This window comes from Bombus flavifrons, chromosome 2 (genome assembly GCF_040668555.2).
Source record: "Bombus flavifrons isolate JBK064 chromosome 2, iyBomFlav1_principal, whole genome shotgun sequence".
Classification (NCBI taxonomy): Eukaryota; Metazoa; Arthropoda; class Insecta; order Hymenoptera; family Apidae; genus Bombus; species Bombus flavifrons.
This window is the reverse complement of record NC_138443.1, coordinates 16,903,223-16,928,921: the sequence shown is the minus strand read 5'-3', so window position 1 is coordinate 16,928,921 and position 25,699 is coordinate 16,903,223. Positions and strand designations below refer to the sequence as shown.

At 35.6% G+C, this 25,699-nt stretch overlaps 2 protein-coding genes across 8 annotated transcripts in view; both read right to left on the bottom strand.

The window, feature by feature from the left end:
• Nucleotides 1–164: 164 nt before the first annotated feature.
• LOC138189791 (uncharacterized protein KIAA0513) lies at nucleotides 165–12,598 on the bottom strand. 5 transcript variants are annotated; one of them, XM_069131947.1, is made up of 10 exons: nucleotides 12,177–12,598; nucleotides 7,547–7,821; nucleotides 6,385–6,668; nucleotides 6,042–6,083; nucleotides 4,470–4,574; nucleotides 3,949–4,109; nucleotides 3,656–3,842; nucleotides 2,360–2,582; nucleotides 2,195–2,289; nucleotides 165–1,796 (listed from the first exon to the last, which is right to left on the bottom strand). In XM_069131947.1, the coding sequence occupies exons 2-10, from the start codon at nucleotides 7,816–7,818 to the stop codon at nucleotides 1,732–1,734; spliced, it is 1,434 nt and encodes a 477-aa protein (XP_068988048.1). In that variant the 5' UTR covers nucleotides 7,819–7,821; nucleotides 12,177–12,598; the 3' UTR covers nucleotides 165–1,731. The 5 variants fall into 5 exon arrangements, with proteins under 5 accessions (XP_068988048.1, XP_068988049.1, XP_068988047.1 ...); XM_069131948.1 differs by having other exon boundaries at nucleotides 7,547–7,818; XM_069131946.1 differs by having other exon boundaries at nucleotides 12,420–12,598.
• A 2,997-nt stretch (nucleotides 12,599–15,595) lies between these two features.
• Nucleotides 15,596–25,699, bottom strand: part of LOC138189787 (dual specificity calcium/calmodulin-dependent 3',5'-cyclic nucleotide phosphodiesterase 1A) — a 101,698-nt gene continuing 91,594 nt past the window's right edge. For 2 of the 3 annotated variants that reach the window (XM_069131943.1, XM_069131941.1), the window contains exons 8-12: nucleotides 25,106–25,275; nucleotides 22,835–23,080; nucleotides 21,635–21,861; nucleotides 21,452–21,547; nucleotides 15,596–20,901 (exon numbers count right to left, since the gene is read on the bottom strand). In XM_069131943.1, coding sequence (XP_068988044.1) covers nucleotides 20,777–20,901; nucleotides 21,452–21,547; nucleotides 21,635–21,861; nucleotides 22,835–23,080; nucleotides 25,106–25,275 — 864 coding nt within the window. In that variant the 3' untranslated portion in view covers nucleotides 15,596–20,776. The remainder of the gene's footprint in view (nucleotides 20,902–21,451; nucleotides 21,548–21,634; nucleotides 21,862–22,834; nucleotides 23,081–25,105; nucleotides 25,276–25,699) is intronic. The other variant, XM_069131942.1, reaches the window with a different exon arrangement.

The following is a 25,699-nucleotide window of genomic DNA, read 5'->3' as shown; positions in this document are numbered from 1 at the left end:
CGTCGTAAGTCAATTTAGTTTTATTGTAGTATCGAACTTTGATGTTTTTGGTAAAAGTAAACGGTTTTCATAAGAAATCATCTCAATGTTGAAGAAATTTATTAGTTATTATCTTCCCTCGCATTAACAATTTCACTGGAAATGCGGACAGATATACAAAATAATTATCCAGCGATGCTTGTATTTAATGATATGTCTTTTTAAATACAAACACACTTACATGAATTATCATCGAACAAAATTTTAGCAGCTTGTTCTACGCATAAAGATCTATAAAAGAAATTATACAAGATAGCGTGTGTAAAGTAGTCTCAACGTATGATTAATTTTAAAGCGAGAAGTATCTTCACGTTTTAACACGTTTCATCGTCAGTTGCGACGTTATTACTCTAGAATAGAATCAGCGAGCTTTAACCGAGAAATCTGCTAACATTTTTCACCAAACGTTCTACAAGCGTCGCCTATGGATACTGTGCTAACTATGATCCGAGCTTTCTTGCACAATTTAGCTATATTACATCAGTGAATTCACAAGTGACAAGTAATAAATTATAAATTTCTGTACTCGTATAGGTTTTACAGCTTTCCGTCTTCAGCTTGTTTTGTAATATTAGTTCAAGTATAATAATATTGTCGACTAATACAATTATTTATCAACTAATAGGTAATATTAGTAAATTGATAGATTGCAAGTTCTAGATCATAAATATCTCTTTTTACGATCCTATCATTTTTCATATAGTAGGACAATCTAACGGTATTACGATCTAATGATATTAGTTCAGTTGTGTGCGTGCAAGGAAGCTCCGATATTTTGTAACATATAGAAATGCTATTTGAATTTATAAAACAAGCGATATATCCATATTAATTGTGTCTTGCTTTCAATAGACTTTCGTCGTTAACGTGTTACTTGAAAAAATTCGCTACGCAAATGTCGCGCTCTTGGCAATCTCCTTTAAAGATCACGAAATTTACAGAAATTTCCCTTTGCCCGTACAGAAATAACGTTCACGTCGATCATCGCTACAAACCGATTATCAATATCACACGAATTCGTCCACGTAATTTATTGTCCGTTTACGCTTATGACTTAAGTTCGATTTGGACATAGAAGCCTGACAAATAAACTAAGCGAATTCAACAATTTCGTTTCAACTTTCACGGAGAAATCGAGAATACGTTGTTCATAATATGTATATTTACAGAGATTTAACCTATCGGAACTGAAAGAAGAAATTTGAAATTTTCGGAGACTATTTCGAAACAAAATCGCAAGTATGATTCCGTAATAATAACAATGATAACAACATAATAATAATAATAATAATAATAATAGAATTATTTTAATATTAAAATATAGCAAATCATTTTTAATTGCAGCAGTTTTATTACAATCGCGGAATCCTTCTCACAGTTTCACGGAGATTCTCGTCTTCGTAGAATTCGATTTACAAGTTCTGTTTAGTTAATGGTAGGAACAGTATACAGCTTAAATTCGTTAATTTACATATATCGTTTAGTTTAACTGCGCCAGATGGTATCACAACCGCATTTGTTTTGGTGTTTGTTGTATGATAAAATTGACATCTTTGTTCATTTATACTCCACTGAATTCGGTATTTTAATTGACAATTTTGCAACGATTTTCTCTTGCGAATCGCAATTCGATAAGTAGATACCTTTTCAACAAAGTGTTTCCATGGATCCTTAGATTCATGTTCAGCAAAACTACCGCCAGGGCTCGGTCTCGTCGAACATTCTCTCTATGTTGTCACGAAGCATCTTTTCCTGCTCTGTAAATATGTACATTCTGTTTAACGAAAGCAAAAAATATTCTATTTTTACGAAGAACAGAAAGAAAGAAGTAATTTTTTATTTTATTTATCATAAAGCAGCGCGCATATATAGTAATACATACTACTACATTGTCGTATAGCTTTGTCGTCTAATATCGTGGCTATTAAATACTCGTGTACGTACAGTAATATACTATAGTAATAATAGGTACTATACGCATACATACATCGGTATTTAATACTATTAATAGTAATACTTCAAAGCATAATAATGTCAAAGCGATAATTGCACAAAGTATACACCTCGGGTATTTGTAAAGTTAGAATTCAGATAAAGAGTAATCATAATAAGCGTCCTTTGATTCTACGTTGTTGTTATTAATTGATGAATTTACCTTTCGTTAGATTAGCGATTACACATTGCTTCCTAAGAAATTCTAGACACAGAGTACGTGACAGGCCAAAGGCGTGCATGTTACACGTGAACGTCCTGAAAAACGAAATTGTTTAAAGATAACATAAAACACAAGTTCATCGAACATTCTGTCGAATCTGTTTACCCTAATTGTCCAAAGACGATATTAGCCTGAAACTTTCGATCCTCGATGGCGATGGCCTCCTGATCTAGAGACTCAGGCCTCGGAGGAACTGGCCTCGAAGCTCTTTCACATTGAACCGCGTCGAAGAAAGCCGCCGTCCAGAATCTCATTGACGTCCATATGGGTTGTACTCGCAAATGTGTGTACAAGTATTCGCGATATGGCTCCAATCCTGGCACTTCCACTAATTAAATTCGATTAAATTAATTGTAACATATATTTTGATATATATGAAATGTATAATTGCGACGTTCATTATTTGTAATCTACGCTGTCTGCAGTATAGAAAATTCAACAACAAGTACAAGTATTCGCGATATGCCTGCAATCCTGACTCTTCGACTAATTAAATCCGATTAAATTAATTGTAACGTATATTTTGATATACAGGGTAGTTGGTAACTGGTGGTACAAGCGGAAAGGGGGTGATTCTACGCGAAAAAAGAAGTCGAAAATATAGAATAAAAATTTTTCGTTTGAGGCTTTGTTTTCGAGAAAATCGACTTTGAATTTTCGCTCGGTACGCGTGCACTTTATCACGTCTCGTTATAACGGATCTCACTGTAAATCGTTGTCTCGATGGAAAAATTTAAGAAAAAAAAAATTAAAAAAAAATTTTATTCTATATTTTCGACTTCTTTTTTCGCGTAGAATCACCCCCTTTCCGCTTGTACCACCAGTTACCAACCACCCTGTATATGAAATGTATAATTGCGACGTTCACTATTTGTAATCTACACTGTCTGCAGTATAGAAAATTGAACAACAAGTACAAGTATTCGCGATATGGTTGCAACCCTGACTCTTCGACTAATTAAATCCGATTAAATTATTTGCAACGTATATTATGATATACATGAAATGTATAATTGCGACGTTTATTATTTGTAATCTACACTGTCTGCAGTATAGAAAATTCAACAACAAGTACAAGTATTCGCGATATGGTTGCAACCCTGACTCTTCGACTAATTAAATCCGATTAAATTATTTGCAACGTATATTATGATATATATGAAATGTATAATTGCGACGTTCATTATTTGTAATCTACGCTGTCTGCAGTATAGAAAATTCAACAACAAGTACAAGTATTCGCGATATGCCTGCAACCCTGACTCTTCGACTAATTAAATCCGATTAAATTAATTGCAACGTATATTTTGATATATATGAAATGTATAATTGCGACGTTCATTATTTGTAATCTACGCTGTCTGCAATATAGAAAATTACATAAAAGACAGATCTAGATACCTTCGTGGTAAAAAGTAAAGCACATGTTCATGAGACTTTTGGCAGGTGCGAAATCATCCGCCTCGTGACATTCGAAAAGAGCCACCGCGAAGTGTTGAGCTAAAGAATAAAACGATGCTTCTGTTACACAGGGGTGTGCTCTCCTCGCGTTCACCACTCTGGAGAACCATATCCTACCGGATTCTGTCTGTGTGAAATGAAATCGGCACGTTATTCCTTTTCTTTAACGACCATTATATTTATACAAAATTTAACAGATAATATGTATACACGTAATAGATTTGAACACGTACAAGAACCATTTGGCCGAAACTTGCTTTTTGCTCCTGATCGATGCTATTCGGTGCATCGAATAAAAGAGGTACAAAAGCTTTCATAAAATCCGCCGCAGCTTCCTCAGATTGACTATCAGCTGATAAACTAGAAGCCCAAGATTGGACAGATCCCGACGAACCTAAATTACAAGACCCAAAATTTTGTCTTACTTAAATTTCAAATTATTCGGATAATTAACTCGTAAACCTTGGTGACGAAAGTAAGTTAATTCATCTCTCGAATTCCCAATTTCTTAGATATAATAATTTCTTTATTCATGGCTCCTCTATATTTTAACTCGTCTACTGTATATACATTATATTATAAATTATATTTATACTGAATTATACATTGTAATTACATTTATGCTTGAAAGAATTATTAAAAACACTCTATTCGATGGAGATCTGTCTTTGCTAATTTTTAATTTTACATTGCTATAGAAATTTCTGGTTGATAGATGACCAGATCAACAGGTTAGTATTCAAATAAATTTTACCTGATCTCTGCCATAATCTGCGGCCGTCCATGTTCGAGTCTAAACTCGTACTAGGTCCGTAACCATCCTGATCGCTCATCGAGTCGCTGCTACAAGGCGGCATATCTGAAATAATATCCTACAGGAAACAATCGCCTAATATGGTGGAAGCGTATCTACGGCTCCCCTAATTAATACTCGAGACTGGTGCGTGTGCCACGTTATTGTATTGCTTCAACACCTCTGAGAATACGTCTAATCTAATATTTGGAACAGGGAACACACAGGGATGATACAGTGATGCTATCGTACTATTAGAAATTGTAATCAGGTATACTATACAGGTGTACTATAGGGATTAAACCTGATTGAACAAGCTAAATTTCTGGCTTTTAAGAGAGGTAAGTTATACAAAGGTACACAATAAAGAGGCAATTAAGTTTCAGTTGGGTTAGATGGTGTTTAAATTTAATAGGTGTAAGTAACAGGATTGTAGACGCACTTTCACAATTAATTACGAACGAAGGTCTCTTTGGTTTATTTCTCGAGATACTTTTATTAAATTTCCTATCAAAACTACATAGCAGATTTTTCTTTTATCGTGGAGAATAAAATGTAAATTCTAGGCAAAGAAAATGTATTAATAGATAGGTTCAGAAGTTTCTAATAAACGATTTTTTAAAAGTAGAACACGTTAGAAAATATATTCTATGATTATTATGTATCTTAGGTAAAGCTTAAGTAATAAACAATTATTAATTATTAAATAATATATATTCGGTAACTAAATTTACAAAGGAAACCATTATCTCCTATTTTCATTGGAATGTTAATATATTCAGAATTTATCAAAGTTGAAACTCAGTTTTATCTGGGAAACTAGAAAGCACGTACGAGGTTCTGTCTAAATTTTTATATCAAATGACACCAAATATTTACACACAGGGAGGTTCACGTGAAAGCGTACAACGATACGATTTTCCATCAAGAAACACAAAACTGTAGGAGCCAGGGATCTATTTGCATTATTGCTTTTGTACCGACAGAAAAGTTGCGATATGTCAGTTATTCATTCGTGTTTCGTATATTTTTTATACATATTTTGTAAAATGAATCGTGGAACAGCGTAAAACAGTTTGAAGTGCAGCGGAACCTGCGTTATCAGAACGCCGATTAACGGGACGATCGATTATCGGAATATCGATTAATGGAAAATTTGAGAATAGTCTTGCGCAGCAGAGATTGGAAACAACAGAGAAACTGAAAGATATTGTTATATTTTTATTTGAAAAATTTGTTGTTCGATCGAGATAAATAATCAAAAATAAGTAATCTCTTGAAAAAGAAATCAAATCGCAAAAAAAAAAAAGAAAATGATAATCGATCTGTTCTCGTATGAACAGAAAGTCATTCGATTATTCAAATAGCGTGTATTACTCTTAATTTGAATAACCTAGGTTCGTCCTTGCTTTTAATAGCAACTTTACTGTCGATACGGTGAAAACACCGAAAGGAAACGGAGGGTTTGTGAGAAACGAACGAAACCTGTGACGGTTCACATACATATTTACATACAAATCAACGTTCATTTACCTAAACGAAAAACGACCGTCTGATAGCGGGTCGGGGCCCTCGCTTCATGACAAAGAGAAACAAAAATATATTATATAAAAACGTTCTTTCTAAAAATAAACTTACTGTACATATATTTTCATGCGAAAATAAACGTTTCGGAAATAACGAAATTTAGAGAAACAGATACCTATGTTACTTTAAGGATTAAAAAAAATACTAAAAATGCATTCTTTTAGAAAGAAGGGAATTTCAATGTTACACCGAATTCATAAAAATATAAGTATACGTAATTAATGAACATTCGTGTATACAATCTTTTTTATAATATTTAACGAAGCAGAATATTTTTGTAGCTGCTCACCTCCCCTGTAGTTTAATTTATCGAAAGGATCAGGCCCTGTGGCCTTGATATCTCTTTCTTCAAGAGGTTCTATGCTTTCTTCACTGTCCCTATCGGGGCTGTTATCTTCCTCTACTTTATGCTCTTGTCTTTTGTTTCCGGCTGATCTCGACGAGGCTATTTCCTCGTAGGTCATACCCGGAGGATATTTTCTCATACACCTCGACATATTGGCGCTACCCTGACGCTCCAGTTTATGCCTCGCGATTGCTTCGTAGTCTTCGTACGATAATCCTGTACCAAACCTACGTATAAAACAAGAAATTGTGAGATCTCAAGGAATATTTTATGTTTAAAAAAGATCGAGAATACTTCTCGAAGATATTTTACGTTTAAAAGATATCAAGAATATTTATCGGGAATATGAACGGAAGTTTCCAAAATATCGATATCCGTATGACCTCGATATACAATATATAAAATGCAAACGCAAATACATGAGAATTTTATTTGAAATTTATTAAAAAATGTTTCTCTGCTACAAGTCAACTTTTTCAGAAGATTAAAAGTAAAGATACTGTTTGAAATGCATGAAACATTAAATTCGCAATACTTATCAAGCTGTCACTTGTTACCGTCACGTACAGAAGAAACGACAAACAAACCAATTTTCTTCTATATGAAACTAGTGCACCTTATCGATCATCTATTATGCATCGTAAATTGCATTTCAGTTAATGCGCAAACCACTTAAAGGGAAAATAGGATAGATAAAAGAGTGACATTTTATTTCAATAGTAAAATACCTTTATATCATTTTATTTATTTTGAACGTTTCTTAAAATTATTATTTATATGTATCTCTGAAGATTTTACGAGCAATACATTCTCAAAGCAGTCGAGGAGAATATTGCACAGATTTGATTAACGTTCGTAATTACTTTTCGATAGTAAGCGATACGCGTGAGCAATATTTTATCAAACTCATAACTCAAAATATATTAATTAAATCGTAAAAGAAAATATATATTTCTCGTAATATAGTCTCATTTCTCGCGTATAACAAGATTAATAAAATCAAAGTAAGCTGAGAGGATGCCCAATTACTCTTCACACCTCTAATACACCTTATTCGTGCTGCTGTAGAATTATTTAGCAATAGATTCGCGAGACAGGAGCTTACCTTGGGAGCCTTAATTTTCTTCTAGCCAGCTGTTCTTCCGGATTGGAAGTCTGAGGTGGTGCTTGTGGCGAAGATGGCGACGTCGACGGCGTCGTGGTCAATTCACTTTCTTCTAAACTGCTACTTAGAACGGATCCTATTCGGCTACCCAAACCCTGAAGATACTCTCCGCTGCCTCCTAACGCAGACTTGACGGATCTGAGTGCACCTCTGGTGCGTCCAATTAGGGACGCTCCACCAGTGGATGGCAGAGCCGTAGTTACATCCACCATCTTCTGCAACAGACAAGTACAACAATCTCGTAAGTATTTAAATTAGACTTCATGCAAATTGCAGTTCTTCAACTTCTACCAACGAGTATAACGATGCAAGCTTGTGCTTTCGACTTTCACTATCCTTCGTTCTGTTTTTCAAGTCAGCTTCTATATTCGTAAATTTCTGAAAATTTTCTTTTCTTCAATTTTGCAGAAGTTCAATTTCGCAGGCTGCAAACTACAAATTAGAATGAACGAAAGGTACTAGAAGAAAAATTTATCCAGAAGAATTTGAAGCGAAACATAGTACGTATTAGGATTGACGAAATTAAGTACATACAAATGGAATTATAAATGACTTTGATAGTATCCGAATGTCTATTTCCAATAAATAAATAACAGATTCTCTTTTGGACGTTTCTCCATAATTGTTGAAATTTTGAAGTAAAAAGGTTTCTTTGCAGCAAACACTCTATGTATTTAATATCAAATTTCATGAAAATTACAGTTCTTCAGCTCTATCCACAGGTTTAACAGCGTGTACTTCGTTCTTCTGATGTCTGATATAATGCGATGTTTTATAACAATATCTTACAATAACATTAGGTTGCCCGAAAAAGTGTCTTTCTTTCGCAAACGTGTTTTTTACAATAGTGCACCTTCGTATAAACGTGAAACCAAGTCTGTGAAATGTCGCGGTGTTTATCTCAACATAACAAAATGGATCGTACGTAATTCGACAAAATAATATAAAACAAAAATCTATTATTATTATTTCCTATTATTTCCTAATCTATTATTTCCTCATAAAACGAAAGAAACTTATCGGACAATCTAATACATAGTATCAAGTATATAAAGTTGAAATTAAAAATGCTATTTACATTATTAATGTGCATCCATTAGGTATCATTAACCACGTGAATACGTTCTCTATATTCGATATGGTAAACTGTAACAACTCAAAAAACCCTTCGTCTAAATTTGAACATTGTAACAAACTTTAATCAATACCAGTTTTCCAGATGGTTAATCGCTAATCATCAAAAGAATCCATTGCCTTTATCCTTGACGTAATATCATTGAAAAGCATCTTCGTTCGTAATGAGCAATGAAGTTCGCGACTCAAATCATGAATATGTTATCTGCAGTTTTGTGCGAGCGTATTATCTTCTGTTCGGCAAAAATTCTGTCACCTAATGAGCATTGTTTGAATTTTGACAAGCAGCGAAAGGCTCATTGAAAATGTATGTAGGTCGACGAGGTACGTACGGAGCATCGTACGCGAACCGATAAACGTCGGCAGGGAAACATTTGCTGAACTTTTCGTACGAAAAATGTAAGATCAGCTCGTAACGAATGAAATTCGTACTTTCGAGATTAATGAAATTATTCTTAAACGGACATCGTTATTATAAAAACAATGATATCGGAATTTATAAAATCAACGTAATAAGAGGTATTGTGTGTAATTTATAAAAAATGGAACGGGGAAGAAGAATTATTAAAAGCATAAAATAATTATCTACTGCTAAGAACGAAAGAAAGAGAATAATTTGAGAATTATTAATGGGTGTCAGAATTCCTCTCACATTTTGTGTCAAGGTTCCACGTAATAACTGTTTGTGATTATGTTAAACATGCAACCGTGTTTTTTAGTATAGTTACGTAATAACAAGTTTTTGGTTGCAACATTTTGTCTTATAACGTCCATGTTAATGACTGAAAATCACGTAACACTTCGAATATGATTATTCAACACGTATTCCAAATAAACTGCAAAATCTATCGTTATTCGTTTTTAATATATTTTTTTATTATTCGATCGTTATTGAAATTTCGTATCCCGTAAAAAATTCACTCGAAATCCATCATTGAAGGGAAATTATGCTCCGATATGTACACAGGTATCAATAATTTGTGTTATTGATTTTCCTATTTGGAATAGCGCCTGGTAGTATCATATGAATTCGCACAAGTGACACTGAAAAAACATTATTATGTTGAATATCGACAAGTATCGTTTTATCAATCGTATCGGTGCAAAGGTGATAAACATATTTATCATTTCTGCAAGAAGGGAAGGTCTTTGAATAGGAATTTGCGTCAAGCAAACTAAGTGCACGTGGGCAAATATAAATGTGTTTGAAATTCATGATAGATTACCTTCAAACGTGAAGCGAGCAAACATAAATAAAATAAGTGTACGGCTTGATAAACGGAGAAAAATGTACAAGTAAAATATAAGCAAACGTCGTATTATCAACTATTTATATTTTTATCATAAATTATTTTATTATTATTATTCGTAACATGTATTGCATTGATATACGAAACGTATATATAGTAATTCATGTGATTTATTCTGCGGTAATCAATACGTAAATATATTCTCAAAGTGATTGATGACGTACAAGAGTTTGTGGAAAGATTCAAATGTTTGATAGAAACCTATGAAATCGGATTTTCCACGAAGAGAAAATTTATACCAATTGAAGTATACAATTCAAAATTATTTCGTACCACGTACTATACAAATTATTTAATTGATCTTTGATCTTTATATCACACACTCGATTTTACACGTTTGATTTAAAATACAATTTAATCAATGAAATGTTGTGAAACGATTTAATTAATACACTTCTTCATTGTGAAAACAGTGGAAAACTATATTTATATATAGTAAAAGAGAAGAACATTGCGTATTTATTATCTATATATAATGTATATATAGATGTATAATGAGGGAAAATACGAATGAACAGGTGAGACGATAAAAGTTACGTAAAACTTCATACAGTTTTAAAGTTTCGAAGGAAACTTTTTTTTTCTCATCTTTAACGTTTCACACGTGGCATGATCTAACCTTTAATACTTATGGTGTTGCGCTTGCAGTAAGATTAGCAACCATCTGTTACTCCGGTCTCCTTATCACGCTCTCATTAAGTTTATATATGCATACACAGATGTTACACAATGAACGAGACGTTTTACCGTTACCGGTCGTGATACGAAACAATAGCGAATGTCCTTGCTGATAGCTCATTCTGACCGAAACCGCATCTGGAAACTGATTAACTATCGCTTGCGTAATATCTTTCACATGTTTAATGATTTCCATTTATTCAGAACGTAATGATGCTAATAGTAGCACACGTTACGAATCGCAGGGAGTTTATGATATAGAGAGAAAAAAAACAATAATTAAGAATATATATTCGATATCTGTAGAAAATTTGGTTGCCTTAAATGTAAAGATATCTTGTTGCAAAGATAAGCGATAATAAATGTTCTACTTTGCTGTTAAATTTGTTCCATAAGGAAGGGGACGTGTAACAGAATTTTGGAACTTTAATTTTCATACGTCGGAGAAAATGATCTTTCTTTTAAATCTGTATTTATATGGAATCGTCTATAGAAAATAGAAATTCATAAACGCTGTCCTTTTTTTCTTTTCTTTATTATCGTCCTGTGTATCTTTTGATAGACCAGTCGAGTGAAGTTTGTTTGAAAATCGTGATGCCACAAAGAAGATAGAGCACTTTCAGAATGCGAAAGTAGATCATCGATCGTGTCAACATCTCCATCGAAAGTTGGATGCCGCAAGAATTTGAAATTACGCTGACAGCAGGAATTGCGGGGGTGGAAGCGGATGTAATATCGAGCAACAAGCACGCCAAGGTTCTCGGAGTATGAGCGATGTAATTTGACCAATGCTTCGATCGACGCTTCCTTTGTCCGAGCGTCTCAAAATTGTTCAACTATCAATACGATATCATATGACGATAAAATGAAATTAATAGATAGAAGACGAAATAAACTAAACCATTTTCGTGTTAATAACAATAAAACATCGTCTTAATTTGGCCAGTAAAATTAAATGAAATTCGTTCAGGCATAGACAATGTAAATTAAAACGCATAAAGCAGTATCAAACGCTATTTTAAAATGTACTAACAATAAATGTTTCATTTATAGAATATTCGTATAGATCAAGTGGTGCTATACGTCGTTGATCGATACGAATGAACGAAACGTTCGTCGATTCACCTTCAACGTTACGTCAAACGTATTTGTATCAGGGACAAACGATCGTAGGATTTCACGAACGCATGAAAGCACGTCGAGGAGTACACTCCGGCGGGACATCGCCGCAATGCAGCTTTATCTATACCGGGCTGTTCCGCACCATACGGGCCATTGCTTGATTTACGATTCCAGAAAACATACGTTCACAAAGCTCGATCTACTCATCGTGTACCATAATGCGGCTATTTAACTACCACGATCTCATTTAAACAGCTAAATAACGAACATTGTAAGCGTTCTACCATCGATGATCGACTATTTGCAATCAAACAACAATTACTTACTGTTTCTCTAATTGCAGCGAAGTATTATCCAAGCCATGAACAACGGGGATGAGAAGAATGTCTGATGCGCGAGATGAATGAAAATGAAAAAGGATAGGATTTCGAGAGCTTCACATTGATTTAAGGAGAGAAACAGTGGATTGTTCAAACCAGCTTAGTCGTTCACCCACATCAAAGATGTTTTCATTGCGTTAATGAAATGTCCGACGAATATTTCAACGATTTAATAAATGAAGAATATACCGTGTGGTAACACGAGCTATTAGGCCTGCTGATCGAACGCGGTTCCCCTCCGCGATCACTTCGAAACACGTGTCTGATCACGAACGGTTCTTTACGCCGTTACTACTTAAGCTTTCGGTCGTACACACCGAACGTAGCGCAGTTGCTTGCACTGGCAGGCCCGTTCGACTTGCGTTACTCTTCCAACATGTGATCCGATTAGCGCGTACGCATGCGTACCGCGCGATCAATACAGTTTTACTTACCTTTCTTACGTAGCTCGAAATGGTCGGTATAACAGATGCGAAGTGCTTATTCTGTTGGTAACAGACAGCAATGCACCGACTAATGGTATCGAGTTTGAAAATAATATTTTACCGATTACCGGAGGTGGTAAATTATTATAAAGCGCGAAGAAAGAGAGCTCTGTTCTTGTGGAAAAATTGATACATTTTCTTCCAAGCTACTTATCTTAAAGCTCAGGCCTGGTTACATTTTGACTGATTATTAATAGAATTTTAGTCATAACGTTGAACAATTCGTTTGATAGTGAAATCTAATTTTCAGAATAAATATTTATGGACTTGTAGCATTCGCTATTTGGAAAATTAAAGACAGGTTCGTATCTTCGAAATTGGTAATAGAAGAAGGATGATTTCCTTTGTGGATTTCGGTTGCGGGTTGGTTCCTTTGTTAAGTAATTCCACGAGTAATGTAGTATTCTCTGCGATACAGTGGTTCACACGGTAGATGCAAGGAAACGACTGTTGGTAATTATTGGCTGGCCAAGCTGTGCAGAATTTTCTATTTGTTACAAGTACGTCAAAAACCGATACGCAGCCGATGTTTCTTCTTCGCTTGCTATTAACTAGCACGAGGAACTTCAACGTTGTGATGGCTCGGTTCTAGCCATATCCATTCATCTCCACGCGATGTCATCTGGGATCCATGGGATAACTCTCGAGAGACGAAAGAGCCAATTGTACCATATAAAAGTCATCTTCCATTGGATAGGGTTTCATAGGCTTTCATTCGCCTCTAGCCACGCCGATAAAGTAAGATCTAAGAAGATCAGAAGAAACAAGATTATCTGCTCTTTCTTTTTCTACCCGGAGGATATCTTTAAGAGATACGGTGGACCTCTTGGAGAGGTCGAGCGAACTAATTAAAAGATAATGATGCTTTTCATCTTGCTCATTATCCTCTGGTAGTTAACTCGGTGGAACTCCAGTTCGAATATAACAGGTGCAAGAGTCTCTATACAAAATATAAATTTAACGCAAATAGCGTGTTACTCTTTTACACTTTGATGAATATTCTTGACATCGACTCGCAAAGTTTCGCAGAAAGTTGTTAATTTACCGATACGGTCGCCATCCTCGTATTTGCATATTTTACTAGCGAAAACGACAAAAAAAAAAAAGAATTTCCGTGTTGCCGATGTGGCCGATAGTGGAGTAAAAAAAAAAAGAGTCAAGGCGAAAAGGTTCTCATGGGCTGAATAACTAATTACGATGAGTAATCGAGTATTTTTTATTTCTCGGTGAATTTATGCAGAATACAGTACTAATTATACACGACGTGTATTTATACTTTATATTTTGTATTTATATTAATATATATTCTCCCGTACCATATCTTTGTTTCACTTAGACGTTATTACTTAATTACATCACATCAAACGGACACGGTGCTGTATGGTTTCTTTTATCGATTATGTACACATCTGTTGCGGTTAATTGTGCCGATTAAACGAACGTTGAACGAAGGAACGACGAACGAAAAAACTGGAGGAAAGAACGAAAAGCGTACAATACCCGTTCGATTCCCATATTTTCTCCTCATAATGTATATTTAATCGACGAGTTTTCTTATACAGTCACCGATTATTTAACGTTTCTTTATGAAAACCAATGGAAATCGAACTTTTGCACACTTTGGGGCTTAAGTGGTGCTCTTTTATGCGCACATCCGGTGTACGTGTACATTGTATGTATGCGTGTGAGTGTTTATGTACGTGTATCTTTGAGTTAGCTTATCTTATGAATTACGATTATTGGTCGAATATTGTTGTTCCAAGCCTCTTTGCCGTGTAATATCGATCCTTCTCTCGCGACCTCCTGTACACGAGCCACGTGTCGCGTTCAGGCTATTATATTTTTTTCTTTTCTGTTTTCTTTACATTTCCTTTTTATATTTTATTTACTAGGTACACCTAGAGCAAAGCGTTACGATAGGTTATACGTATCAAGTACGCGTTACGCGGCTCTCAGTTTTACATTTTGAATCGTAAGGTGGCCTTGATACGTATTTATTTTCACTGTTCTACTAGGAAAGGCCAGTATTTCTTTGAAAAAAGTTAGACGATTAAGGTGAGACTGAGCGACGCGAGCGAATACGCGAATACGAATGACGTTGAAGAGGGCTCGTTTTAACGAGAGTTCGAAGAGCTCGATAGAGAAACGTGCATGCGATAACTGGATGAAAGAACGAGATGGATTTTTGTAGGATAAATTTAGGCGGGAACTCTTAACGCGGAGATATAGTTGTATCGCGGTGAAATAAGTTGATCTGAACTGGAAGAAAGTATTGAGAAATTCTTAACAGGTGAAATCATAATTTATGAAACTAAGTAGATATGGAATGTTCACCTACGGTAAATAAATAAATAATTTTGTAAAATTATGCTGGAATTTTAGAATTGATTGCTGGAATTTGAAACAACTGTTAGCGAAACGTACATCGTATTCGTCATAATGTAAATTCAATTTCATCGAAGATTCGATTAAAGATGTAGATGACAAATATTCGAAGTATATCGACGAATCGAGCTTGAAATTGTAACCAACGAAATATTAATTTCTTTACAAATTTTCTTATTAAAACTCATTAACCTTCTAAACATTACGCACCTTTCAGAGAAAACGAAATACAATGGCTGTTAATGTTCGATGGAATTAATTCCCCTTGCGATAATTTCTGCATCGAGCTCTCTCCATCTTAAACTACGTGTCTTACCATTATTATTCAATTTTGTACGATCATAAGTTGTTTACAGTGGTACTACGATAAAAAAAAAATCAAAAGCATCGAGTAGACAGCATACAATGCGTACCTACTTAATATAGCGTTTTCGCTCGCGCGTTTCCTATTGAAATATTCTCTTGGTACGAGCATGGTTCCAAATGTACTGTCTCTTTTTGTCTTTTTTTTTTTTTGTTTCTCTTTAAATTCTATCACGCGTTTTGGCCCCTCGTCCGCTGCAGTAAGGAAAATGAACTTTCGTGCTGAGCACGTAACGCAAAAGTGGCAAGTGCGTGGTCGCGTTCGCGTCGCGACGAATGCGAGCATGCAAACACATTAAAATCGCCCGAGCAGCGTGCTTGGCTTTCGAAACGATCCGCTGCAACGAATTCGAACCTCGTGCACAGTCTTACTTGGGAAATCGCCCTAAAGAAAAAAACACGCGAATGTTCCTTTGTTGCGTTGCGAACAGGCAACTGATCTCGCCCACGATTTGTTCCACGTATGTACAATTAACTTACTCGCACATGAAGGAGATACGGGTCGTGTTCCTGGAACATGTTACATTTCTTTCTTTTCACGGCGATTAGTTTTAATTGCTTGGATGAGATTTAAATCTTTCGTTTCTTTTTACCCATACGGTCATAAGAGAAAACTTTATGAAAAAGCTTCGAGAAAGTTTTTAAATTAAAGCGTTTTCGCTTGGCTTGAAATATATTTATAGTGGGAGGTTCGTAAGACTTTATCGTTTATCATCACGTTTGAATAGAAAGAGATGGAACTTTTCAATTTAATCGTAACGTGCACTAGTTCAACTATCTTAGATGCAATTCTGTACAAGCACTTTCAGTTGTAAATTTCAAAAATCATTTGTTGAATTGTAAAGCAGGTACATTTTCAGAAATTACATACGATTAGTTTCATATCGCCGAATTCTATTATTTCTCATTGGTACAAGCTATTTTGAATAATTTAGATCATAGTATCCGAGAAATTCAGCAGAATGCGATATCTTATCCGTACCAAGCAGCATCAAATTCTACGCCAATGAAACACGACACGTACGCGAAGGAGAGAAATCAAATAAATACAGGACGGATATGTTTAATCTTCGAGCGAAAGACTTTGTCCTATGCATTCTCTATGTTCCTTACAAATGTACGCGCGCTAAAGGTTCCTCCGTTTATTAAATCCTATAATGCAGTTCACATCGCATTACGTCGTTCTCGACGAACGTTGTGAGCCTCGATTTCAAAGGATTCTTCTCTTCGCTTATCGTTCAATCGATCAAAGTTAACAGGATAAAACGATGCGATTCCCCGATATGTTCGATCGAACGTACAAACTAGACGCGTTCGTAATTACCAGTTCGCGTTTCTCGCGACATTGCGCTTGAAATGTGCAGAAACACACCTACTCCGTCCCCTTCTCGTTTATGTATGTATGTACATGTACACGAAACATAGCACACGTTAAGTAAACGCTAGTGATATCCCTTTTACATTACATTTACATACATTAAAGCTGCACCTTTACGTGTATACGAATACACATCTAATGTAAGTATGTACAACGACGTTACACCCCTATGAATCTAACTCACACAGCTAGATTTAAGTCCGATTCTTCCTAATTCGATGCTCGTCCGTTCTCGTTTCGTTCGTTTCCTTCAATCGCCGATTTCTACTCGTTACGCTTCTCTTACCCGATTATTGCGTTTAAAAATCGGTTCTTTCGTCCAATTTCATCGATTCTCTTATTTTTCGTTAAGCGTCGGTTGCTTTATTTATTATTTATCCATTAGACGTCGCGTGGTTCGAAATGGTGTTCGATTTTTCAGTCGTTTATATCGTGTAAATTTCACTAGGATTTGTATTTTTTTCTTTTTTTTTCAAATTTCTCGAGTAAAGCGTAAGTAAATATCAGAGATTGAAGCAAAGATTGAAAAATGCTAAGAAGCTCCTCGACGCGGCTAACTTGCGAAACACGATCCGATTAATCAATTTTAGTTAACAAGGCGTTTCAAGCTGTACAGATAATTAATCAATGTATGGAATAGTATGAAAGTTACTTTAAAAGAGAAATATTCCAGAAGTCGAATCAAAGCAGCGATCTGTCTCGAATCTCGAACGAAACTCTCAGCAATTTCGTAAGGGATCCTAAGTTTCTTGGAAACTTTATAAGTGCAAGCTTACGAGCGAATCGAACTGGAGAAATCGGACCTTCTTGGAAAAGAAGCAACTTTTCGCCTTTCTCCGTGCCAATCGGCCGGTCGAAGTTTCGAGAAGGCAAGTGTAAGCTTTTCTGGTGGCGGGAACCTGACGCGTATTGCGCGAGCGTATCGAAGATTGGGTTCAACGCAGCCCGAAGGCTTTCAACTTCGCCATATCCCGTCAAGAAGAATGTCAGATTCTCCTCGTATGAAGTTCGCCTGGAATTCGACACTTGTGCGACAGCCAGCCTGCGTCTATCAATCCTACAAGCTTCGTACTAGTATCTCGATCAAGTTATTTGTGATAAAGCTATGAAAAATATGTTTTGCTCAAATATTAGGGTGTCTTTGGCGTAAGAGCTAGCAGAGTAGTGAAAATGATCGGTTCGTAATTTTTCACGATAGTTTTATACATAGATCTAAAATGATTTATTTTGAAGGATTTCAATGATTTTTGATAAAGTGGTCTTTCTGCGCTATATCTATCTTTATACGGGGTGGTTGGTAACTGGTGGTACAAGCGGAAAGGGGGTGATTCTACGCGAAAAAAGAAGTCGAAAATATAGAATAAAAACTTTCTTTTTTTAATTTCTTTTTCTTTTTTTTACATTTTTCCATCGAGACAACGATCTACAATGAGATCCGTTATAACGTACCGCACGCGTACCGAGCGAAAATTCAAAGTCGATTTTCTCGAAAACAATACTTCAAATGAAAAATTTTTATTCTATATTTTCGACTTCTTTTTTCGCGCAGAATCACTCCTTTTCCGCTTGTACCACCAGTTACCAACCACCCTGAATATCTTGCATGTTGATTTGCTTGGTACGAGTTTTATACTTTAGCTATTGGTAGTTCCAGCGTTAAAAATATTGCGTATTTGTAAAAAAAAAAAAGAAAATTCTTCCTTATGATGACTTGGTCATTAGCGAAGAGAATTTACATATAACACGATTAGAATTAGATTTATATATTAATAAATTGAATCTCGATTAGAGATTTCATCGTATCCTTTAAATCCACGAAGTACAAAGAAGGAAATGTATGCCATTAGAATTAGCGCGAGCAGCCTCCTAAGCTTTTTTTACCCTTTTTATTTTTTTTTTTTTTTTATTTGATGATCTGAAAATAACTCGAGTAGAATGATCGATGTTACGTAATATTTCTCAGATACCCTAATGTTATACGCAAAACACTCGCACTTACAAATCTACGCATGTTCGTGAGTTTAAGTCAGGGTTTACAGTATCCTTAAAAAAATTCAATAAATTAGACATTTCAAAGATTTTATAAAAAAAGATGAAAATAGCAAATAATTTTTATTTCATGCCTCCCTATAAACGTAGAATATTATTTACGAACAAGAGATTGGCTCAGTGCTCGTAGCAAATGATCGGTACTTTAAGAAACTATGAATTTCAAGGATTTTATGAGAAACGAGGATTATGAGCAGTTATTAGTTAGTATAGCTCGTTCAATGATCGAATTCAATATTATTTCTTTTCTTCCCTCAAAGATGAAAGTCTTCGTTCCTATGAAAAAACGTATGCTCTTAGTTATACACTAATTGTAAGAAAAAACAGGTACGGACAAAGACAGCGCTCCAATGGCGAAACGCTATGGAAAACCCGTCGACGTGTTGATGTTAGCGTCCTTTCACACGCGCTACCACTACATCGCGAACAGACAATTGTGCTTCTAATTGTAAGTACGTTTACGATCTTCTCTTTCTCTTTTCTTTTCTTTATATATGTATGTTTGTTTGCTGCATGTATAGATGTATGTGTGTGTCAACGTGTACTTGATTTTTGCCGCCTATTGCAGCTGGTAACTTTAGGCTACGCTTACGATGGAAACTCGACCAACTATATTTCTACGTTTTGATAGTAATATTTACGCGTAAAGTAAGCTGAGAAAGTAACGCCTTAATCGCATGCTCGCATCTTTTTTTCCTTATAATTCAACATGTAGCTACTAAATTGCTTTAAATTTGTCAGTATAGGTTTAGTGTTTTCATTACAGAATCGCATCGTACAGTTAGTTATAATCCTAACAATTTTCTAATTTTAATTATACGTTTGATCAGGAGTAGAATTACATTGACATGATGTTTTTGATGAGCGTTACGCTCTATCTTCGATCAAAAGAGAGTACAAACTACTAGTATGATGATGCAACAAAAATCGCAAAGATCTCGTTTGTTAAAAGCTGATGTGACTAAGCGACAACTCACGATCCTCGAATAGTATGCTAATTTTATAAAGAACGTACGAGTCATACCATTGTGTATCATAATTCAACTATGACCTACATTTACTGAATTTTTCATCGATCGAAAGTCAACAATTAATCTTCGTTCTTATTGAGCAATTGCGAAGGAATGTTTCCTTCGTTGACCCCTTTTTAATGTAAATTTTTCAAGAATTCACGAATGATATTTATGTACTTTAAACTTTTAAGAAAATACGACGAGCGACACTCACATAAACGAAACAAAAAGATTCTGAGCCATCTTATTCTTAAAATTTGAATTTCTTTCGATCACGATTTACTTTTAGTATCACCGTGTTCGACGATCGAACATCGTTGGTTAAGGCGTCACTTCCAAAGCTTGAAAGCTACGAAAAGACCGCGACCTGCTCGACAGTAGCGTAGCGTAAGAAAAATCCCGCGAAGCTTCTGTTGTATTTACAAATCGCGAAGATTTCTCGGCAACGAAAGAGCGAGAATAATAGCAAGGACTGTCGATGGCATCGATTATGCAAAGGCTACGTTCGACCGCGAGAAAAATCAAGACGAGAAATTGAAGACGCGTAGCAGAGACATCGATAATTTTTGGTCGATCGATAAAAAGGTGGAGTGATCGTCGAAATACAGCGAAATCGGTGAAGAATTGTTTGTAGTGTGGTGAACAAACGGTATAAATAGTCGTGGGAGTATTCTTTTTAATCGTACACTTGACCTTTCGCGCGTTCGCTCGATCGTCGAGGGAGATCACTTTCTTGGTGACGCGCGATTCGTTTAGACGTGTCACTGAGACAGACACAACGCGGTGGATATTCTGCTGTGTGTTGAATCACGAGCTTCTTCGTAGCCTAAAATTACATATCTTCTTGAAAAATAGAACGGCCCGCTGGATTTTTCATTCCTCGGACGCTGGCTGCGTCGTGTCGCTGTCCTCGCGGCTCTCGCTGCTCGCCTTTTGCTCTTGCTCCTTCTGCGCTTGCTCCTTCTGCGCTTGTTCCTTTTGCGCTCTTGCCTCGGCGTCTGTTGACAAGTAAAATAACAAACAAAACGATATAGTAATGATAAATTTGATTTATTTCAGTAAGGATATAAAAGGTCGCTGTTTGTTTTTATCCTACCACATGTATCTCTATTTCTATTTCTTTCTCGACCTCAAGTTAAACAAAAAAGAATGAAAGAATAATATTTACCGAATACATGAATGATATTTACTGAGTATTTACTGAGACACCAATTTTACGAAATACGTATTCGCAGAAGATCCATTACTGTTGATATACTATGAATGTTTACGAGAAATTTAAACGTAACAAATTTTCACATCATGAATAGCGTGCGTAAGTATACAAAATACTCAAAGTAAATTACTCGTTATAATATTTAGAGGGTGAAAAAATTTGTCTTTAAGAGGAAACCTCTTCTTTCCTTTACGTTCATAAAATTACGAAGCTCGACGAAGGAATTTTAATTATTAATATTTGAAAATACACAAGAGAGCCTAATTCTCCGTGTCCTGATATCGTGGCCGCTCTTTTCCTCAGAAATGTAAAAATAATCTTGATGAAGATACCTCGAACAGCTTGTTCCTTCCAAATTTTCTTGTTGTCACCGAGGCAAGGAATCCAAGGTTTACCGATCTTGAATCTCTTGCTTTCTCCGACGGATCCTATGAATTATTCGTCATTTGAATAGATTTCACAGAGTGGGGCAAGTGAAACGCATTAAAGCGTGACATAGATAGGCTTTCGCTCACCGTCGTTCGATTCGTCCACATTCTCCTTTATATTCAACGGAGCGAGAACCGTCTCCAACATGTCGCTGCACACCTGCATGCTGGGCTCGACGATAAACTCGATGAATCCTATTTGCGATTCAGCTACCAGGGTATTGTTACGGTCGCATAGCGGAGAAAACGGCAAGCCGAGAGCATTCTCTTTATCCCCCTGCCGGAAGAACTCTTCCAATAGTTGCATTGTCCATCTGAGTGGAAAGAAACAACGTCATCGTTTTTTATTTGTCCAGCTTTAAAATTTTATTCGATACGTCTTCCCTCGTAAATAACGGCGAATTGCAAGGGAATTTTCAAGAAAGCGACTGTGTATTACTTAACACTTCGCCATCGCGATGGTCATCCACGTTAAGTACTAAGTTTCTCAGAATGATTAAAGTAAGATAATTTTCATGGGCTAAACAATTTTCGACAATACGAATGATTTAAATAACATTGTTAGAAAAGAAACACGTTGGCTATCGCGATGGTCATCCACGTTAAGTACTAAGTTTCTCAGAATGATTAAAGTAAGATAATTTTTATGGACTAAACAATTTTCGACAATACGAATGATTTAAATAACATTGTTAGAAAAGAAACACGTTGGCTATCGCGATGGTCATCCACGTTAAGTACTAAGTTTCTCAGAATGATTAAAGTAAGATAATTTTCATGGACTAAACAATTTTCGACAATACGAATGATTTAAATAACATTGTTAGAAAAGATCGAACTTGTAAAACAAGTAACGTGGAACTAAGTTTTAAATGTTTGCAATTGAAAGTAGTAACTGGTGTTTTTTACAGTCGAATATTAGGCAACGCTAGAACGTTTGAAAATAAAAAATGTTTCTCATTCTATCCTCTGAAATTTAGAAAATAATTCTTGAATTAGATACTAGATAAAAAATTAAACTTCTTATTAACTATTGGAAGTTCTTGGCAAAGAAAATTTGTAAATACCATTTTAAACAACAAATTATGTAAGAGAAGAAGCACTTTTCTGTCATTGATAACGAAGAAATAAAATTTAATTGGATTGGGTACACTCGTCTCTGTCATTATAATGTTTTGTACATAATAGATTACGTAGAACTTGCGATGCAAGTTCTACGTCATTGCAGGGAAAGAATTTTTTGCACAACAATCGTTCAGTTGCTTACAATAGGAGCAAAAGTTCTACCTGTGATGAAGATCCCATCTTTTGGCCGGATGCGAGATGTCGCAACAATGGAGAACCAGACTGACAGCTTTGCTTTTGTCAACGCTAGGCTCTGCCAAGCTCAGAATGTTTTTCATGTTTTTCAGTTGTTGGAAATGAAAGCTCATGTCGGTTGCGAGTACCATGTCGATCACCAACGAACGAAATTCTCGGAATTCCTCCCTCGATAGATTTTGTAATATATTGCATTCATCTTCCCTCAATATCCTGAAATATATCTTGATAAACTCATCTGTCTTTTAAATTATTCTTGGTATTATTAGCTGACCTTCCAGCTGCAGCAAAATTCCATTACTTTTCTTAATTTCTATGAGAATTCTAATCCATTTTAATTCATTTTTTTTTTACAAAAATTCATCGATATTGCAAGAAAATAAATAATTAAATGTTTAAGCTGTTTTCTGAGTAATTTGAGTTATGTAACAAATTTGCAACAACCAAAATGTTGTTCCCACAAAAAGAAATATATACGATACAGCACTATTTGTTGGAACAAAATTTTAATTAATGGTCAATTAAATTTATTTATCTACACGTGAACTGCTATTATGTGAACGATAGATAATTGGTAGCGTGGAAAATTGGTGATCGCCTATTACATAAACTGCAATTGTATAAATTGTTTACCGAGCGACGAGTTTAGATAATTGCAGTTTTATTGTAATAGCCCCGACAAAAAAAATTTAGATGCATATTTCTGCAGCTAGAAGACCGTAAAATACAATTTCGGAATAATATCGCGTTTATTAAAATTTGAGTACATTAGAAAATATATTGTGATATTCAACCCTCTATAACGTTATCAACAGCGATTAAATATATCCTCTCCTTTAAAATACACTTTAAAATAATTAAAACACGTTTCATAACTTTCTCTCCGTATTCCATTAATCGTTTAAATTTGTATATCAATAGCCATAGAATACAAATAAAAACATATCAATGTGAACCCTCTTGCGTTATTGAAACAATATTATTAATAAAATTTTACGAATCACAGTTTACGTAATTTACCGGTAACAACAACTACCCTTACATTACAGTGATATAGTTAACGAAGAAAAATTACATTTTACAAATTACAAGTTATTTACAATTGACAAGTTATCTACAAGTTGTAACTTGTCAATTCTTAGCTAATACGGTAAAGCCTCTCTCCACCCCATATTTGAACATCCCTTATCCGAATACCCCGATATCCGGACATAATATTTCCCATTAAAGGAACGGCTTGTTCCGTTTCAAATATTTGCATATTTTATTAGTGCTCACATGCAATGTATGCTTTGCTTTATTCGATTGATTGAATTCTGGTTATAAGGATGCGATATGAAAGTAATACGACAAATAAAACGAAATACGGCATGATTAAAACAGCACACGAAGGTGCTGTAAATGCAACGGAATTAATAAAAATATATGGTGTTGGAAAAACCACAGTTACAGATATTACGAAACAAAAATTGGAATTTATCTAAAGCACGTAGTCCTCTGATGCTGGCAACGGTAGAAAAAGCTTAGATATACCGGCGTAATGAAACAGTTTCATTGCGATAAAGACGATAATAGCAACGATTTTACATAAATGGAAACGGCAAACGAAAGTGGCAATGAAAAGCTGACTTCTCGTGCAAAAGCGTTCGTGGTATTCGAAAAGGAGTTTCGATGATTCGAAGTACAAAAAGAACGTAACTCTATGCAATTATTTGTAACGAGAAAATTACGTGACTTGGCGGTCGAAAAGAGGAGGAATTTACAAACATCTAGAGATACTAATCTTAATTTACCATTAATCTTAATTTGCATTTGAATCAATGAAATTTCAAACGATAGAACGATAGATTCTATTAGATTCTATCGTCCAAACAGTTTTGGCTCCCTGTTATTTCGGATAAGGGAGGCTTTACCGTATTATCGGTTGGTAAATCATAATTCAAGAGAATCAAATACCAAATTATACTTGAATATCGATAAACCGCGTAACACCATAGGACATGTCAAACTTCACGCAAATCGATCAGCATAAAGCATCCGGTGGAATTTAAACCGCAAAGCGTTAACGTTTCGCACTTCGTGTCGTGCATCAATTACAATTTCGTCGAATGGCAAGATTTACGTGTGAGAGGAGGACGGTTGTTCGCGGTATAACGGGGCACAAATTACAACGAAAATGGCCGACAATCATCAAGGGATCGAACGTACACACGGGACCAACGTTTTCCGCGTACGTACCGGAAACTCGCGGAGATGTGGTGATTTTCCAGGACGGCTCGATCGTTGTAGAGTAGAGCCGTATCGCTACCGGACATTACGTGGAAATTGTTTGTGGTCCCAGTGTGCTCGTAGTCGTGAATAATCGCCGCAACCAGCGTGGCGAAAATCTCCAGGTCGGTCAGCCAATTCTGCAAACAAGCAAGCGTTTCGACTGTTCGCGCGCGTGTAACCCCTGGCAAATGAACAATTTTCCTAGAAAGTGGCCTGAAAATCGTTATCGCGGATATCGAACGAAAGCGAAATTTGTTTCTCACCCTCCGCAAATCTCGATTTATTCGTTTTGCGCGCAGATTCTCGAGTGACTCGCGCGTCAAGCGGCACAAGTGCAGCTAACTTTTAAACTAGAAACAGCTCGATGTAGTGGTAGTCTGGTTCGAGAACTCGACGGGGGTGGGAAACTAGTGGGTGAAGTGGTTTTCTCCGTTCGAGCGTGAATTGGTTCGGATTTTCAACTTTTGATTAGTTACGTTTGATTTTTGTTAGGTCCGGCGTGGAAAGCTGTTTACGATAAACCACTTGAAGTAAGTTTGCAATGTCGCGATTTCTAATTAA